The 19,585-nt window shown below is 37.2% G+C and overlaps 1 protein-coding gene across 16 annotated transcripts in view; it reads right to left on the reverse strand.

The window, feature by feature from the left end:
* Window positions 1-19,585, reverse strand: part of ATP8B4 (ATPase phospholipid transporting 8B4 (putative)) — a 236,553-nt gene that overhangs the window by 134,741 nt on the left and 82,227 nt on the right. For 13 of the 16 annotated variants that reach the window (XM_079129885.1, XM_079129898.1, XM_079129886.1 and 10 more), the window contains one exon: window positions 1,502-1,574. The exons of 1 other annotated variant lie outside the window; for it this stretch is intronic. In XM_079129885.1, the coding sequence (XP_078986011.1) occupies window positions 1,502-1,574 (73 nt within the window). 2 more of the 16 variants (XM_079129899.1, XM_079129887.1) reach the window with 2 other exon arrangements.

The raw sequence follows: 19,585 nt of genomic DNA on the forward strand, positions 1-19,585 counted from the left end.
AATCAACATTTACTGAATGTCTTCCATGATCCAACATGGCACTAGATGTAAGAGAACAGACAAATCAAGAATCCTGTAATCTCAGTTTATGCAATCACAGCAGGTAAAGGCTCAAAGGGATATGTTCGATCACACTGTGATCTGGCAACCTGATTTGGCCACATGGGGAAACCAAAGGCAAAAAAGATAAAGTATTTGCTCTCACTAAAAGGACAGAGCATAGATTCAGTTCTCACTCAGTTCCCCATTCAGTTAACCATCTGCCCAATCCCACATCCTAATGTGGTGTTCCTAATCTTTAATGATCTGGAAAAAAATCAAGCAAGTAATTCAAATTGTTGAAAATAAAAGTAAATAGATTGTGAATGAAAACCTGGCAGACTGCCCTAGATATGAGGAGCCCAAGTCACAGTGTGTGGATTTTGAGACCTCTGTTTTAGCTGCCCTGACACCTTTTTGCTTATTTTTTGTTCTCAGCTATTTTTTTAAGTCTCCAGAGAAACAAGTGTTTCTCTCAAGTGCGAACTCTTCTGTGCCTAGCCTGTCCTTAGCATGGGCTCTTCCACACAAGTCAGTGAGTGCAGATGGAGCATTCATGAAAGAAGAATGGTTCAGAAAGTGAATGTTTAGGACTCTTAACTGGTTATTGTTCTTGTAAACGGATCTTGGGGCCATCTTTTTCCCTGTCATAAAATGTCTCAAATTTAATGAAGAACACAATTTGAGTCACAAAATTGCACTCAACACAAGAATTTTCATAAGTAATCTAATATAGAGATATATACATATCTATCAGATTAAATATATATACTTGAGATGAACACTATAATAATTAGAATTTTTAGTCTCTAATCTGGGTAGCTTTTGTCACTCTAAATTTAATTTGAACTATAGTTAGTTGAATACAATTTTTGTGACTAAACTGAATTTTGTTAAGGAAATTGCAATATTCAACATAGCTTGATAATAGATAGTGCATCTGATATGCAAAGAGACCTCATTAACATTTTATTAATCAGCACAATCAATAAACATTTTCTGATTATTCAAAAACAAGCATACATTTTTCTCTTTCTCTAGCTTGTTTTTTTTTCAACTATACTGCAAATTAACAGCAGTATTCACAGTATTAAGGAATAGCATTGAAAATACTTGAAAACAAATTGTTTCTAAGATACTCATAAGCACTTTAAAAGCTCTTATTTACATAAAATTATTGACATCCTGATTTAAAATCACTCGTATCTACCAATGTAAAAGATCACAAAGAAAATAGACAAGGTGATATTTACTCAGCCTTATCTGACCATGTTATTGAAAGTAATAAATTAATATATTTTAAAGAGTCTACAATTAAGATTTTGTACTATTATAATACTGGTATTCCCTCTTTAACTAGTGTAGATTAGTATGGATTTTCTAAATTTACTAAATATAATTATTTCAATACATATGCTATTTTAATCTGAGATCAATTCTTCAAGTAATATTGAATACTCACAGCAACAAATTGGTTATTTTCTAATTTAACGATGTCTCCCACTTTGACATTCATCCATTTTTCATTCTGTAGTCTAAAAACAAAAATGAAATTAATTTTTTTCAAGAATAGAGAAGAATCAAAAATAGAATCAAGGGAATGTATTCATAATAGAGCATCATGTAATGGAGGAAGCAAATAAGTTTTCCTAGGATGTTAAATTCAAAGGGGCCTCTCATAACAATGTTCTTTACCGAGCAATATAGGAATAAAGGCTCAGAAAGGTTAAGTGATTTGTCCAAGGATACCAGTGAGTTAGTGATACCCCTTGGCAAAATTCAAAATGCCTAACTCAAGGCTGAGTGCTCTTTTCACCACCTCATGATGACAGCTTCATACAATAGCTATGAACTTTCAACAAATCCAATCATTAACATTCTTTTCAAATTCTCTATTAATAAAGACAGCAACATCATTGCTATTGTCTCAGATGTCTATTTAACTGGAGGCAAAAAGTGAATGAGAAGACAGTGGCAAAAGAGAGTAGTTCTGGGCAATAGTTAAAATATGAGTTAAAGGGGAAAAAAATAAAAATTTGGAAAGGACAGGAACAACAATGGATGAAAAAAGAAGGCTGAAAGACCAAGAAAGACCACCTACAGATGCTGCACAGCACTCTGGCTGAAGGATGACTTGGGTCGATGAATCAGGATAGAGAACAACACAGCCAACATGCTGCACAGCTTTCTTTGAAGACTATGTATGTAGCAGAGTCCCAAGCCCACCCTGTACCAAGTTCAAAGGGTTTATGATGAAAAGCAACTGTGTCCATCGGATCTGGCCCCTGGTGACAAGTTAGTTGGGGCGATCCAAAGCCAGACAGGCTCTCTGGAAACAGGCCACCTGTGGCAGGCAGCCATAATGCTATCATCCCTTCTGAAACCCCCAAAAGGTAAATCCACCTTGTTTTCCAAGCTGGGGGCCTTCATCACACTTCTTCCTCCAAGATTCCCCCTTAGAAGGGAAGGCTGGGCTATGTAGGGCAGGATTCCCCTGTAAGCTAAAGTGGGCGGTTTAATTTCATTGTGCAGTTTTTAAAAAATAATCTAATTTACTTGCTTTATAGGCTGGAAAACCATTTTAAATATTTATACAACTGTGAAATATGTCTCACACTATCAACCCTGCTGGGTCATTTGGCTTAAACACTCAAAGAATTTTTCTTTAATACAGATCCAAGTACATGTTGTTCTGGAAATTTTTCAATTGCAGCATTTTCATCTGTAGCCAGAATTCAATCATTTCTCCAGTGCCATGCTTCTCTGCACTTTATCTAGCTTGATGACAATGGGAAAACCTGGGAAGCCTTGTAAATCTCACTTTATTTATCCTTACAGGTATGGATTATGTGCTGGTTTATTTCTCCCAGGGATACCACCTTTGGAACATTTCTCAACAGACAGCCTATCAGAAATAGTAGACATGAATGGATGAAGAAGAATATTGTGTCATTTATGGAAATTGAACTGCTACTGAATTGCCCTGAAGTCTCTATTGAAAGTGCGTCTGTTTCAGAAAGAAGCTGAGATGATATTAAGTTCCATTTCCAAACTCGTATTCTTTCATTTTCATGCTATAAGCTCAGGAAGAACTACACAGGAAACAGCAAGTGGTATTTCCTAGATGTTGACCCAGAGTCGGTAGCTGTCCAACTGACAATCAATAACCTACACCATGGACAAACAGACCCATCTGTCAGATTTGTGAACAGAACCCTGACAAGAAGAGAGAAAATCATCTATGACTTGACAAAGTAATCAGAAACCGAAAGCAGAGTAAGACAAGAAATACAAAATATATTATTTTAAGGAGGAGAAAATAACACTCTAAAAATGTAGCTTGGATTTTGCAGAAAAGAGGCCTGGAGATATTGATAAACCCATCCCTTATTTGGATATGTATCTGTAAAACAATAAATGTGTCTAATACGATTGGAGGTATGGATTTTTTTTAATATCATCTCCTATTCTACCTCACCAGACATTAACTGCACCTAACTAAGAACTGAGAGATATATTTAATGAGCACTAAGGGTCATAATTATCAAAATATTCAAATTTACTAAAGAAGCAAAAACTAATAAACACCTGCAAATAAAATTGTATATATTTTTAATCCAATCATTTTTCTTTCCCTGCCCACTACCACCACCAGGGACAATACAACATCAAAGGCATCCCAGCAGAATTAAAGGAATATGTAGGAAGATTTTCTTTAAAGCTCATCTTCAAAATATTTCTGGATTTTTAAGATTTTAAGTTGTATAGTGATTGGGTTTCGTCATTACCCCAAAACAATAAAAACAGACACTCCCTGACTCCCCATGTGTGTTGCAGCTGTTTTCCGGGCTGGTGTTTGAAGCAATCTTGCATCATAGCTCTGGAGAAGGACACACAATGGCCTCTTGGGCTATGAAGATGACACTTGCCCCTAAGAACTCAATATCTTTGAACTTTGCTTTTACCTTTGTCAGTGAAAGCCCTCTTGCTTGTGTAGATGAATTGCCATCTGTGAATATTCTGAAAACAAGTGCATGTATTTGATCACACTGAAATTCCAAGATTTTAAAATGTGAATCAATTTTCAGTATCGTCACATAATTACTTCATGATATGAAACAGATACAATCTTGTTAGTGATTCTTTAAAACAGATTTTTCAAAAATAGATGGGGTAATAATAGTTTACCTTAGTAATAAGTTTACCTTAGTAAACTCACAAGCCAATTGATAAATAAGTCAAAATTTAAGAAAATAGTTGATAAAATTTACATTCCAAAGGCACCATAAAAATAAAGAGTTCAAGTGCCACAGAATGACAACTAGTAACTACTTTAAGAGAAAAAAAAAAAAAAAACTTTAATGCACCTGTTCACAATATATCTGCTCTTCGGAGTATCAGAAAATCTGAATTCTAAGAATAGGAGATGCAAGATAGCAACTTCACATAATAAATTTTGATAAATAAGATGAACCTGCTTTTTCCTGATGATTCACGGTACACTAAGAGAGGCTAGGCTTAGGTGAAAACCTCTTGGAGAAAATACAACTCTGAGAGTGAAATGGCACTAACCATGCTCTATGTCACCAAAGTGTTGGTTCCAGAGGCTACAAATCAAAGGTGGTTTACCTTGAGCAAGATACCATACCCATTGTTGAAGCTTAAGGGACACCGGGGGGACCTTTGACAGGCTCATCAAGGTGCCTGTCATCTTTTCCCTCTAATACTCCTGACTTCCCATTGGAAACCCTAATTCCTGAAAAAATAAAAATAGATTTCTTAAAAGCTATAGAAGTGGTGTTGGGGTACTAGAGAGAATAGAGTTGACCTCCACTAATTAACCAATCAAGACACTTACCCCAGACTTGGCTTCTTCTGTAGTCTCTAGTATTAGCCCTATAAAATGTGAAAGCACTTCCTGCTCATAAGGACTTTATTTTCTTCACCTCTGTATCCTTAGGCTTTGGAATAAGGCCTAGGTCATGGCAGCCATAAATAAATGCTTATTGATTGAATGATAAATAAATTAAGGTATATAAAATCAACAGTTCCACAAACATTTGTTGACTAATAGCATTTTCCTGAATGTCTAATAAAAATTATAGCAACCAACATTTATTTAGTGCTTATTACATTCCAGGGACTGCATTGATTCCTTCATGAATAGAGTTGCCAAATAAAAAAAAACAAATGAAATGCCATTAAATTTGAATTTCAGATAAACAACAAATTATTTTGTTAGTCTAAGTATGTCCCATGTAATAGTTGGGATATGTTTATATTAAAACACTATCATTGTTTATCTAGATTTTGAATTTCACTGGAGTCTTACATTTAAATTTGCTATACATAGTGAGTAACACTATTTATGCTACTTAATTCATTTAATCCTCACAACAACCCTATGAGATGGGTAAAGCTTTACTTTCATTTTATAGAACAAGAGATAAGGTTCAGAGAATTTGAGATATTTACCCTATTTTGCAATATGTATAAAAAATTTAAATGCTCACACACATCGATATAGGTAGTCCACCTGAACCAACAGTGCAGGTGATTCAATATGAATGCAGAAGGATGTTTATTATAGAATTATTTATAGCAACTGATTAAAAGCTAATTAAAATTAGGTATACCACAGAACACTTCCTCAATCATAGTTCCTCTACTCACTGCAATGCAATGCATCTACAAAAAGAATAAGATGGTTTATAGGTGCTAATATGAAATATATTCTAACATAACATTATTAAGTTAAAAAGAAGTATGTGCAGGTAAGATGTGTGTCTTGAAACAAGGATATACCTATATAAACATGTTTTTGCACTCCTGGAAAAGTTCTTAAAATACACACAAGAAACTGTTGAGTAGTTGCCCCTAGAGAAAGAAAATGAAGAGGGGAACTGGGAGACAAGGGAGACTTTGTTCCACTGCATACTCTTTCGGTGTTGCATGAATTGGTATTTTAAAGGTCAATTTGGGAGAGAAAAAAAAGAAATGAAAACTTTTCTTTTAAGGTCACGTGTGATGGCAGGACTGGGACTAGAACCCAAGTCCATCTGGTTACTAAGTCCATGCTCTTAATAAGTCTATATTTATTGTTCTTTGTTACTTTATTTTCTATGGTCATTGTGAACTGCCTGTTTAGAAAGAGGATGAACCCTGAGGAGCTGAAGTGATTTGATCGGGGCAATGGGGCACGCTCCCAGTTTTTGAAACCAGCCAGTCCAAAGGCAGCTTGCAGTCCTGGTCCCCTGACACAATGCTCAGTGGACAGCAGGGTTTCTGGATCTTTTCAGGCCCAGTGCTGTCAGAGCTGCAGTGTAGTGAAACACACAGCTTGGCCCTAATCCCCTGACGGCGGACTGGTGAACAGGATCTCATTCCGTTGAGAATGAACACAATGCTCATATATTTGGAATCTATTTATTTTGAACAATGCAGATGTTTCCCTCATTGTCTTCCCTTTTTCTTAGCAAAACACTTATGCTGAGGCAAAATCACACAAGGAGGTCTGTGTTCAGCTGCTGAAGATGGTCTCTCACCAATTTTACCAGGAAAGAGGAGATGATGAAAGATAAAATCATACGGAATGGATAATTTAATGATTTGCTGAGAAAAAGTAATGAAATCTTATAGATGTTCTGCCTTATTTACATAAAACCATATCAATCCTACTGTGCGCTATTTGGATGCTGAAACATATACATAATATAGCTTCCATATTTTGAAAATAAAATGATTGATATACTTACTAAGTTTTACCTGACCAATAAACCTGCTGGATGTTGTGCAGAAGAAATCTTTCCCTTAATCATCTCTGAAGACCCTCTTTCTTTTCTGTAGTCTTAAGATTCCATTCATAGATAGCTAACAGATGATACCTCCTGGTGGCTGGGGAAATATATCCTGTAGTCCTGAAGCGGGAAGTGGCTGGCACTGCAGAGAATCCACCACACAGAGCCCACTTCCCAAATTTGCTATAGACGTGTTCATGTTCATAATACTCCTTTTTAAATTCTAAATTATTTAACTTTCTCTAGTTCCAGTTTCAATTCCATAAAGTCAATGTGAGCAGCTTTCCACTGTCCAATTATAAAATGTTTGGGGGAAAATCTATAAACTCTTGGGTCAATCCAAATCATCTCCCACTCCAACAGTTAGTAAATAAGGTTGGAAAATACATTTACAAAATATTTCTGTCCATTAAAATATTCTAAAGATAACCAGTGACTCCCCAGATAGCCTAAGAAAAATGTCTATGGCAAAATCTATTTTCCTATGGGAGAAATATTCCTTATATGAAGAATATATTTTGATGGAAAAAATTACAACCAATCACTTTGACCTGAGTAGATGGATCATTCTCTGTGTTCAAGTGGCCACATTTTATTTTGAGAAATCAGAGAATTCTCTCTTACCAGGTTCAATAGAGAATCACACTCCTCTTTTTGAGGAAAAAAAATTAACTCACCCCAAAAGAAGATAATTCTCAAAGGAGAAGAAAATCTAAATGTCTTAGTTCCAGAAATAAAAGTCTAAATTATGTTTTCCATTGCCTCTAGAATGGTCTCAATGAGTTTTCCTATGGAGGGGCAGGTTAACAGAGAACAAATATCTGTTGAAGAGAGAAAACATTGGTTGCTTCAAGTACCAAGTACAAATAGGGGCCATACCAACAGATAATGCAAAAGTGTGTCTCAATGGTGTGATTTGGTTTGTTCCAGTCAGAGAACCTTATGTTTCTGGAATAATATACCTGATTTTGCAGCCCCCAAGTACAACTAAGGGTATCTCTGGAAGATTATGAGTTTAATTACTTACTGAATTTGCAGTCACATTAAGTCTTAAACACTTTCTTACAAACTTAAAACTTCACTTTAAAATAAATTGTAATGTTTATCATCTTGAGCTCCTCATAAACAGAATAGCTTGCAGGTAGAATTCTTAATTAGTCTATCACCCACTGGCATGTAATTTATCACCCTTCACTAATGAGTTTGAAACCACTCTGCACAAACATGAGCACTCTGAGCTAGACACTATACTACACGTTAGGGCTACAAGTGGAACTAGGTCTGTGTTTATCAAAAAACCTAGAGACTCATGGGAAAATGTAAATCTGGCTCTTAAATAACCCCAATTAAATCATCTTTGTCTCCTGATACCTGGAGCATGTGACTATTCTTCCAGTCAACAAGGAAAAATACCTGTATCTCAGGATAATGACCTCAGTATTAAATTGCTTGCCATATAGCTGTCATCAAAAGCCCAGTGAGAAAACTGATAGACCAGAGAGATTGTCTAATATGAAGGATATATTAATTTTCATTCCTCAAGATATTCCAAGCTTTGTCCCCATATACAGTGAGCTCATCAGAAAACTATATGCCTGGACTTTATTACTCTGATCCCTCTAGACTTGTCTTCTGAGAAGCATGACTTAATACCATGCCAACAGTCTTCAATCAGGTCATGAGTAAAGTATCTCTGCTCTCTGAGGCTTCAACCATTATGTCATTCATATTTCTCTCGGCACCAGGATAAATCTTTTTGCTCCTAATAACTAGAATACTTCCTTCCACTGCACCATCAGTTTTGTATCCTCAGCACCTTCATTATGAGGAGAAATAAAGTTCGAGGATGGTTTTAAATTCATGAATGACAAATCTTACTGGATTGTTTAAACAAAAACTAGAAAATTTTTATAGTATGACTGTCTTTTTTAGGAACAATCTTGATAACTGCATAAATAAAATTCTGTTCAGAATGAACCAGAGTTGGAATTGAACTTTTAAAAATTCTCACACTCTTAAGGAAGAGAAGATTGGCCTCCTACTTATAAAGAAAATGATGTGACATAGCAGACAAAGTCCATGTTATGGAATAAGAAAACATAGCTTTGAGTCCAAGTTTCACCATCAACCAGTCATGTGACTTTGGTTAAGAGTTTGACCAGAATTTGAATATCTTCCTGTACTATAAGAATTGGTTCTTGTCAAGCCCTCAGAAAGTCTGTTAGAGTGAGATCTTTAAAATGACATAACACCACCTGACATTTAAACATCTGTCATGTCATTTGTGAGTTTCAGGTAAGATAAATTTATAAAAGCAGTTTTACACTGTAAAATAATATGTACATTTAAAGTATGGTGATAAAGCACCTCATTATAAAGATGGTACATTCTGATTTTTATTTAAATCTTCAAAAGAGCTTTTTTACCCTCACTATCTCCATGTTTTGACTGCCCATGCTTTCTCTAATCAGGATTCGTCTCCACCTACCAGCTATAACCTCTCTGGTTATAGTTACTCATTCTTCATTTTCCTCAAATCCAATAGTCATTTCTCAATTTTCCCTTTATTTGTTGTGATTAACTGCTCCCTCTTTCTTCAAACCCTCTGCTTTAAAACCAGAATGATACATTCACATAGTTGTCCTTTTACTTCATTAATCACTCTGCTACAGTTGAATGTGTCCCTCATAGGCCCATGAGTTAAAGGCTTTGTCACCAACCTGTGGCATTACTGGAAGATGGGGAACTTTTAGGATCTGGGGCCTAGAAGAAGTTAGGCTACTGGGGGCACACCCTTGAAGGGATACTGGGACCTGGACCCCTTCCACTTCTTTCTCTTTTGCTTCCCAACTGCCATAAGGTGAGCAGCTTCCTCTGCCATTGACTCCCACCATGACATTCTACCTGCCACAGGCCCCAAAACAATGGAGCAAACTGATCATGGACTAAAATCTCTGAAACCAAGAGCCAAAATAAACTTTCCTCCTTTTAAGTTAAGTTTCTCAGGTATTTTGCCATAGCAACAGAAAGATGACTAGTACACACACCTCAAACCCTTAGTTAGCCCTCTTCTTCCCATCCTTAAACTTTGGAGTACCCCAGAGCTCCTCACTATGTAAGGTCTAGACACTTCCCCATGTGGTCATATGACTTGTAAATTTATATCTTCAGCCCAGACCATTTCACTAAGTTTCAAATGCACATTCTATACTCTACATAACAACTAATATCTTAATAAAGCTATGGTATCCCAGTCCAGACAGAAAACTACCACAACAACAGCAGGAACCATCCCCACCATTCCCCGCCTTGGAACTTCACTGATTCCTTTGTTCATACATATCCAAAACAGCAACACTCTTATTGTTATCATCTGCAAAATACATCTCAGTGTGTGGGTATCAGATATTATAGAACTACTGCTACTTTGCTGAGTATACAGTATTATGGCTAAGTATATTTTAGCTCTTATGCACAAGATAAATAAAAGTATTTACTGATAGCATGATATAACATCTAGGATTGGCTTTTTAAATACCCTAGAAAATATCAGGAAGTCAATGGTAGCTGCTAGAAGGTAATACATAGATGAAAGTTCCATTCTATTTGTACTGTTCTATTTGTATTTGAAAAATCCATGATAGATGATGATAATGATGAAGATACATAGATACACAACACACACACACACACACACACACACACACACATACATACATGTGTGTGTGTGTGGTCCTACCTCTTCTTATGTCCTCCATTGTTACCACTCAAGTCCATGGAATCATCATGTCCCTTGGACAACAACAGGAAACAAAATTTGTCATCATCATTCTGCCCTTTCCTCCCTCTACTTCCAATGTCTACAAAGCAGACAGGGAAATGCTTGTTGTTATCCATGTCATTTTCCTGCCTAAAACCTTCCAATGGCTTTTTATTACATTTAACATAAAATTGGAATTCTCTACCATGACCTACAAGAACTGGGTCTTTCTAGTTCCTTGGAATTCTCTTTATGATAATACTCCTGTCATTATGGAAATCTTACTGTCCAGTTCATTTCCACTTTTGGAAATGAAACTTCCATTTTATACTTGCTGTTCCTGTTGCCCATGATCTTGGCATGTCTACTTCCCTCTCAACTATCACCTCTTCAAGAGGCCTTCTCTGGGCACTCTATTTAAAATCATCTCCCCACACCTCCCATCCTATCACTCTTTATTCTATTTTATTTTCTTTGTTGCACTTAAAAACTATCTCATACATGAAAGCTAACTTATTTCATGCCTTTAAATTTCCAATTTCTTCATTGTGATCTATGTCATGAATGCACATTGCTGACTGAAAGGGTAAGTGGATTCTGCTGAATTTAAGCACTCGCTATATTTCAAGCAATAGTGATAAATCCAGTGTGAACTCCTGAAGTGGCTGGCAGTCAAAAGAGAGCACCTAAAATGGACTAACTTCTAAAACACTGTTTAACAGTACCCTGATGACATCTGTAACATGCTGTGGGAACACAGAAAGGGTACTAATCATTTTACTTGCCTGAAGTAGGTATCGAAGGATTTTCCAGAGATAGTAACACAGAAGCTGATCCCTAATGGATAAATGAGAGAGAAGGAAAAGAATACACTGCAGGTTTTTAAAAGCAAGTCATTTGGTGTGATTAGAGATGATTTTAGAAAGACTAGCTAGAAGCTATACTGGAATAAGTTATTTTGATCATAAGGGACAGGTAGGGAAGCTACCAAAGAATTTTAACATGAATACATTTTGATTTGCACTGTTTTATGGAAAGTAAAGTAGCAAGAATGTGAATGTCCCAGCAGAGCCCAGTCCTGCTTAGAGAAACATCACTCACCCCACACACTATGCCAATCAAGACCCCAAGGCAATATACAACATAAGGTTGTCATTGTTTCCCACTGGAGGAATTTATTGGAAAATAAAACTTAAAATAGATTCTCAGAATGTGGAGAAAAACTATAGGCCAACAATAAACAATGAATATAAGTAGAAAAGTCACAGAAAAGACAAATAATACATGTCGTTAATAACTATTTGGGAAAACAGTCATTTTAGCTAAAAAGCAACAAAATTTTTAAACAACGCACCTATTCATACTCATCAGATTGACCTAGAGTTTGTTTGCTTATTTTGATTCATTGTACACAATTGGGGTACAACTTTCTTTTCTCTGGTTGTACACAAAGTAGTCACGCCATTTGCATAATCATACATGTACATAAAGTAATGATGCTTGTCTCATCCTATTATCATTCCTTCCCCCCACCCTCTCCCCACCCCTCATTTTCCGCTATATAATCCATCCTTCTTCCATTCTTGCCTGTTGTCGAGGATGTGGGGAAAAAGGCACACTCATACGCTGCTGGTGGGGTTGCAAATTGGTGCAGTCACTCTGGAAAGAGTATGGAGATTCCTTAGAAACTTGGAATGGACCCGCCATTTGACCCAGCTATCCCACTCCTTGGCCTATACCCAAAGGACTTATAATCAGCATACTACAGTGATGCAGCTACATCAATGTTCATAGCAGCTCAATTCACAATAGCTAGATTGTGGAACCAACCTAGATGCCTTTCAATAGATGAATGACCTAGTGTTTTCAGAAGATAATACTTTAAGTTGTGATAGTGTCACGAGACAAACTCTTTCACAAGTTCAGATACAAGGATAAATTGGCAGAAATGTCCTGGAAATCAATTTAACGATATGGATTAAGAACATTTAAAACTTTAAACCCCTATTTATTTCTAGATTCTATAGAAATGTGGTTATAAGCAAATAATCAGAGGTACACATAAAATTCACAAAGCTGTTCCTCTGAGAATTATTTAGAAAAAAGAAAACCGGAAACAATCATCCAACAATAGAGGAATGATCAATTATACCACATCTATTATACAGTCATTAAAAATATGTTATCAAGGAATTTTTAAGACCGTATGTGATTTACCATGTCAAAAGAAAAAAGTGAAATGCAAAACTGTAAATTTTGCAAGTACATTTGCATATATGCATATTTGCAAGAACAAATGAACAAAATGAGAAATACTTTACAAAGTAGACATCTCACTTTCCTGGGTTTTTAATATTTGTTGATTAATTTTAGTTAAAAAGCACACTTCCTCTAGAAAGCCTTCTATGACCCCCTAACTAGGCTAAGTACCTCCTCTTTAATACTTCCATGGTAGTTCATATGAATACCTCCACCATCGTGTACATTAGGTTATAACTATCCACTCATTTTCTCTCTTCCACAAAATGTGAAAAAACCAGACATAATATGTCAATTGTCTTCAGTACATAAATAGTACTCAATATTTGGAGAACTAAGATAGACCTAAACATTTCTCTTTGGTTCAGAGCAGCCATCGTAAGTCTGGTCTTAATAGTGCTGGAGCAATCACTCAAATGGTTTCAACTAGGCTGGCTGCACTGTTGCGTGTTATCAGTTTTTCTAATCTAAGACAAAAGGATGGGGTGTAACCAAAAACTACAACACTGACATAAGCTAGGGCATGGACCAGAGTGCCCACATCAGTCTATCCATCTCAGATCCAGAAGACCTAGGTAAAACTGGCTTTTGGTACGTTGTGTCCCACTGACCACAACTCTGTAAGTCCTCAACCAAGGACTGGCATATCAAAAGGTGGTTCCTTTTCTCATATTTCAGCTATAAAAGGAATGATACAGGCCTCCTGATGAAATTCCTTCATTTCTCATTACTCACACTGGCATTACTCAAAAGTTAAGTGTGTAGAATTGGTTTTTATTTTGTTTTGTTTTGTTGTTTTGTTTTCCTACCCCTGGATATATCTATATATATCTATTTGATTGTGTGTATGTATGTGTGTGTGTGTGTGTGTGTGTATACACAAATAATATATAGAGATTTGGCCTGAAGTAGACTCTGGTTTTCTCTATTAGGAAGATGAAATTTTCCACCAGAAGGTTGCCCTTTTAGTTACTTTCTGGAAAACACTCTACATTTGTACTCCACCCAGCTCTGGAACAAAGTTTTTCTGCTTCATAGCAATGACAGGCCAGCCTCCCACTCTCCCAAGACTTCTCTGCTTTCTAGCTATCAAGGGGTTTCCAGGCCTTAAGGTCTTATTATAGTTTGTTAAAATATGTCTAAATTTGTGTATGAGTTATCTTCCCTCTCCTGAATTTCTTTTCTAAGAGCCACTAGGGGAACTTTATTTTCAACTTGGTTAATTAAGAGATTTCATGCCAGGGATGATGGCCAATAATGAAGTACCTCTGAGTAGAGTTTACACTTATTTGACATTAGTACCAGGTTTGAAACTGAATATCAACAAATCTGCATGAATTATAAATATTATGTTATGGCCTTTGCATATTTGTTTGCAAAACTCTAATCACTACAATTTTAGATAGCCAATTCTCTAAAATGTTTTTTTTTTGTAATAGGGTCTCTGATAAATATTGTTTGCATTAATGTTCTTTATATCACATTCTACTGTTATTTCTTCTTCATCCTTGAAAGGAAAGTGAGAAGAGATACAGAGCAAGGACAAAATTTAGAATACAGAGAAAGAAAAAGAGAAAACAGAGTAGGAGGGGAGTGAGGAGGAGGGAGAGAAAAAGGAGGAAGAGGAGGAGAAGAAATTCCCCATAACAGGGTAAAAGGGTGCCTAGTCAAAGTGTGACAGTCTCAGCATCCGCAGAAACAAAGCCAAAGACAAAAAAAAAAAAAAAAAAAAAAAAGTCTTTCAAAACTTCTACTTACTGCTTTTCATAATGAAGGATCAGATTTTTTTTAAAAAAGGGAAAAAATCCAACAAATAAAATAAGATATTTGCTGAGAAATATGTGTTGAGAAATAATGCTATTTATTGTAGTGCATTAGTTATTTGGTGGTGTGTAAATAAAGGAATCTGTGTTCCTTTACTTATTTTTTAATTTGTCTTGCTTTTACTGGAAAATTAGGGTCTCATATTTTTAAAAATATTAGCCTATTTGTTTCATCCAAGATTCAGAAGGAAATATTACAGGAAAGAAGACAAATTCCCTTTAAAATCATGTACCTAACAATTTAACTCACATTACTGTGACCCCAAAACCTATTTCTGACGAAGCAAGGGTTTACAGAGCTGAGTCCTCAGGGGGTTAAGTCTGAACAGGCCCCTCCTTGGCTGATAGAGACAGTAAACAGATATATGATAGGGGCCAGTAATTTCCAACAGACACTTAATAACAGAGTCTAGAAGGAAAAAAATTCAGCTCTGCACTTTTGGCAGAAAACTTTACTTTTTTCTTTCTTTCTTTTCTTTTTCTTTTTCTTTTCTCTTCGTTTTTCTTTTTCTTCTTCTTCTTTTTTTTTTACATTGTAAAACTATTTACAGTTCATATGTTTTCCAGACCCACTCTCCAGAAGCGCGGGCATCATCTCCTGCCTGAGTCTCTCAGCGCTCCACATGTGATTTCTTAGGCAGCCAGCCAGATGAACATTTAATTTGAAAATGAAGCCTTAAATTTAACAGTGTGAAGGGGAAAGCACATCTGAACACAAATGCTTGGAGAGAGGCAAGGCAACCAGATGAGGCAAGGGGTGAACACCATTCGTCAGCCAGGAAATTCAGAAATTGCTGCTGGGAGGGAAAGGTCTGCAGCAGACCCCAGCAAGCCCTGCTCTGTCCTCCACCTCAGTATCTAGAGCTGCCCAGATTCCCAGTTTCATTTATCTGATGTGTTGCAACATGGGGGAAGCTGTCAATGAAACAGTAACCCTGCTTCAGGCACTGTCCTATGCTCTGCTACTTCAGAAACGAAGTCCATTAGGTGAGGCAGGGAACCTAACCCTCTGCCTTGCTTTAAATATTGTCCCATGCATATTAAGGCGTGGCATTACCAAATGGCTCCTAGTAACACAGAGTACTAGGATTAAAAGTGGATTTGGTATCCAAAGTCTTCATACATATTCAAGTGGCAGCTGTAGCAATAAAGAACTTAAAAAATGGAGTATATGAACACCTCCCCACCTCCCCTTATCCTTATATCAGTTACAGGGCAGAAAGCTGGCAGGAGAATACTGAAAAGATATGTTATGTTTTTGTCTTGAAAATGGAATATTTAACTTACTTAAAAGTATTTTGCTTTCTTAACATATAATTATTATGTATCAATGGCAGGCTGTACAGTATTCAATTGGTAACAGAAATGGATTGTCTCAGTCTCAAGTAGCTTACACAAGTAATAAGAACAGACAACCCTTCCCCTCCACAACTACCCTGGTTTCTCCCAATGAAACAGGCAAGAGATTTTCCAAAGACAGAATCTTCCATGTATTCCCTTTGTCCTCAGGGGAAAGACCCAAACTCTGAATGTGGTCTTCAAGGCCTTGCAGGATCTGACCTCTCATTGTTTTTCCAGCCCCATCTCACTCTGCCTTTCTCTTGGACTTACTTGCTGGACTTCAACACTCATTCCCTCATAATCAGCATCCTCCATTCCTCCACAGGCCTTTGCATATCCTGTTCCTTCTGTCTGGAATTCTTCCCATCTCATTGTTCCCTCCCTCATCATCTTTGCCAAAATAATTCTAGTCATCATTAAGTTCTCAGCTCAAAATTTAATGCCTCTTCAAAGAACATTTTCCTAAACTGCCTCACCTCACCTCACTCTGCCTGTCCCCTACCCCACCACCCCACAAACTTTTCTTTAGAACCATATTGTTTTCCTTAGCAGCACTTGCCTTGGATTATAATTATATTCTACCTAGAAAGACTATTATACTAAATCTACCCCACCACCACTGGACACTAAGCTCCAAGATTGCATAATCTTATCTTTTTGGATTTGCCTGAATTTCTAGCACCTAACACAATGTCTGTGATACCATAAGCACTCAATAAAGACTGAAGAGTACATGAGATGTAAGAAGAGTACTAGGACACCATGTGCTATATAATAGAGATGAGCACAGGATTTGTGGGAGTATCTGGTCAGGGCACTAGTTCTAGTAGCCTCATGCTCTGACTCGCCTCCTGATGCTTTTTGCCTCAATTTTTTCCATCTGGAATTCAAAAGCCTCATTGCTAAAAGCTCCTATGGTTGAACTGCATACTCTTTTCCTAACCCATTTTGACTTACTGTCTTCTGTCTGATGTTCCTCTTCCACCACATCCTAATATCATTATCATCATATCCACTTTTATACTTCCAACCTCCTATTTTCTGTTAAATCTTTCTATTCTGCAGCCATTGACTTCCCTTCTTTGGGTTCTCACCATTGGCAAAGCTGAAGAAGATCACAGAATCAGTATTTAAGGGCTGAGAGGGACCTTGAAATATCTGGTCAAACTTCAATGTACATGTGTTTTTTTAAAAATAGAGTCGTGAGTCTCAGATGCAGAAATCTTTATTCAGATCTGGGAGTCTACAGGTGGGGTGATTCAGACCTGGGAAGTCAAGCACTATTCAGTGTGATGTTATTCATGGAGGCCCCTCAAGGGATACCACAAAGGGGAAGAAGGTGCTGAGGGCATCTGCTGTGTGCCTCTACCCCAGTTTCATCCTGAGCATCAATATTTGTACCTATGTTATATACTGAACTTCCATATATGACTTCATTTAGAAAGGCTTCTGCTAGCTGGGCTCCGTGATGCACACCTGCAATCCCAGCCACTCAGGAGGCTGAGGCAGGAGGATCGCAAGTTCAGAGGCAGCCTCAGCAATTTAGCAAGGCCCTAAGTAACTCAAAGAGACCCTATTTCTAAATAAAATATAAAAAAGGGCCGGGGATATGACTCAGTAGTTAAGCACCTGTGGGTTCAATCCCTAGTACCAAAAAAAAAAAAAAAAAAAAGGCTCCTAATGATGTATCCAATTCCTTTCTTTCCTGGATAAGAAAACTGGGTCACACAGTTAATTAGTTACAGAACCAGGACCAGACCCCAGCTTCTTGACCCAAGGCTGATGGGCTCTCCACAATACCCTGCTGCCTCGTGGGGTAGAAAGACAATTGGACTTCTGTGTTTCTTCCAACAGTCTTATGATAAGTGGCTTACATATGAAGAGGGCACTTGCAGCTGGCCATATTGCACCAGAGCACAGAGTTGGAGAGACAGGAGGAATGGGAGAGGATGGATTTATGCTAGCTCATCTATCCATATTTCTCATCAGGCATTTTCTTAACCTCTCTCTGAAATGAAGCTGTGAAGATCTAATCATATTTTAAGGCCTCGCATCTTCCCTGGTTCTCCCCCGCTCTCCCTATCCCTCATATCCACCCCCCCACCACCATTCAGTTAGCTCTTCCACCGCTGATCTTTGCTGAGGGCATAGTCTTTCGTGGTTATTCTGAGATAATGATACTGCTGCCACTAGCCTCTCAAAACTTGTGTCAGTGTCCCCACCAATGTGTGTGCACCTAGAACACTTCATGGTTCTTTTTATCATGCCACATGTTGGTGTAAAATTATAGTCAGTTTATTTCTCTAGCTCTTTCCCTAGACTCCAGGCTCCTTGAGGGAAGGAAATGGGACTTAATCCCTGAATCCCTCGCATGTAACTAGCACAGTGGCTGGTACAGAAAAGTGTTACAGAAAATGTGGATTGAATGGAGTGGTAAGCATGACTCCCTGCCAGTGTGCTCAGTGTGCCTATCAAACTTCTACTGCATATCCTAACGAAGCACTAGCATATGCTGATAGATACACAGAGCAAATCAGATGATCTGAATGAAAAGCATCTCCTATTGCCAACAGAGCCCCTTAAATCTCCACTGCTGCTCATGGGCTCTCCCTCTCTAATCTCAATTTCATTTTCAATACGTAGCTTTTCTTTTTCCCCTATAAGTCCCAAGACTAGGTTTAACACTAGGAATGTTAAGCAAATTTAAATTTTAATAGGTAGGGCTGAGGCTGTGGCCCAGTGGTAGAGTACTTGCCTAACATGCATAAAGCCCTGGGTTTGATTCCTAGCATTAGAAAGAAAAGAAAAGAAAAAAAAAAAAAGAAAGAAAAAAAAAAAAAAAAAAACAGAATCTTATGGTTTAGGACTGGGGACTCAACTCAGTGATAAAGTGCTTGCCAAGGATGTGCAAAACCTGGTTCAATTCCCAGTACCACGCCTCCCCCCAAATTCCAATAGGTATTTATTATAAAGAAATGCTCACTTATTTTCCAAAGATTACAGAAAACACACTTTATTACACCATATGTTCTCAATATAGAAATACTATCAACTTTCTTCACATCTTCAAAGTCTGTTTTTTCTCCATTATTTGGAGTCTATATCATTCTTTCTGCAATATTCAGCATCATGCTCAATTTTATTTTCCTTATCTTTAGTACACAAATTCACTGCCAGGATTTTCTTTCTGTATGTTGCTGATAATGTCACTGTCACAGCCCCAACAGTTCCCAAGTTCTTTTGAGTCTTTGGATCTAATTTAGAGATCTTTACTCTTACTTTCTGCTATTAACCCCATCCTTTTTTTTCCCTTCCAGTGTGACACATCCAATCCTTGCCAAATATCAAAAAGTAGAATTAGAACACTTCCTAACATAGAATGAGAAGACAGATCTTCGTTTTTGAGACTACGTTTTAATTTAAAAGTGATCCAATGTTCCTCTGAGTTACAGATTCAAAGCACCATTCTCAACCAGCTTCCCAAATCCCACCAAGGTTTTCTAACATCTGGCCTTGTTTTGTCTTCAGAGCCTGTGTATTGACAAGAACTTCTGAAAACTGCACTT

Source organism: Sciurus vulgaris, assembly GCF_902686455.1.
Source record: "Sciurus vulgaris genome assembly, chromosome: 2".
Classification (NCBI taxonomy): domain Eukaryota; kingdom Metazoa; phylum Chordata; class Mammalia; order Rodentia; family Sciuridae; genus Sciurus; species Sciurus vulgaris.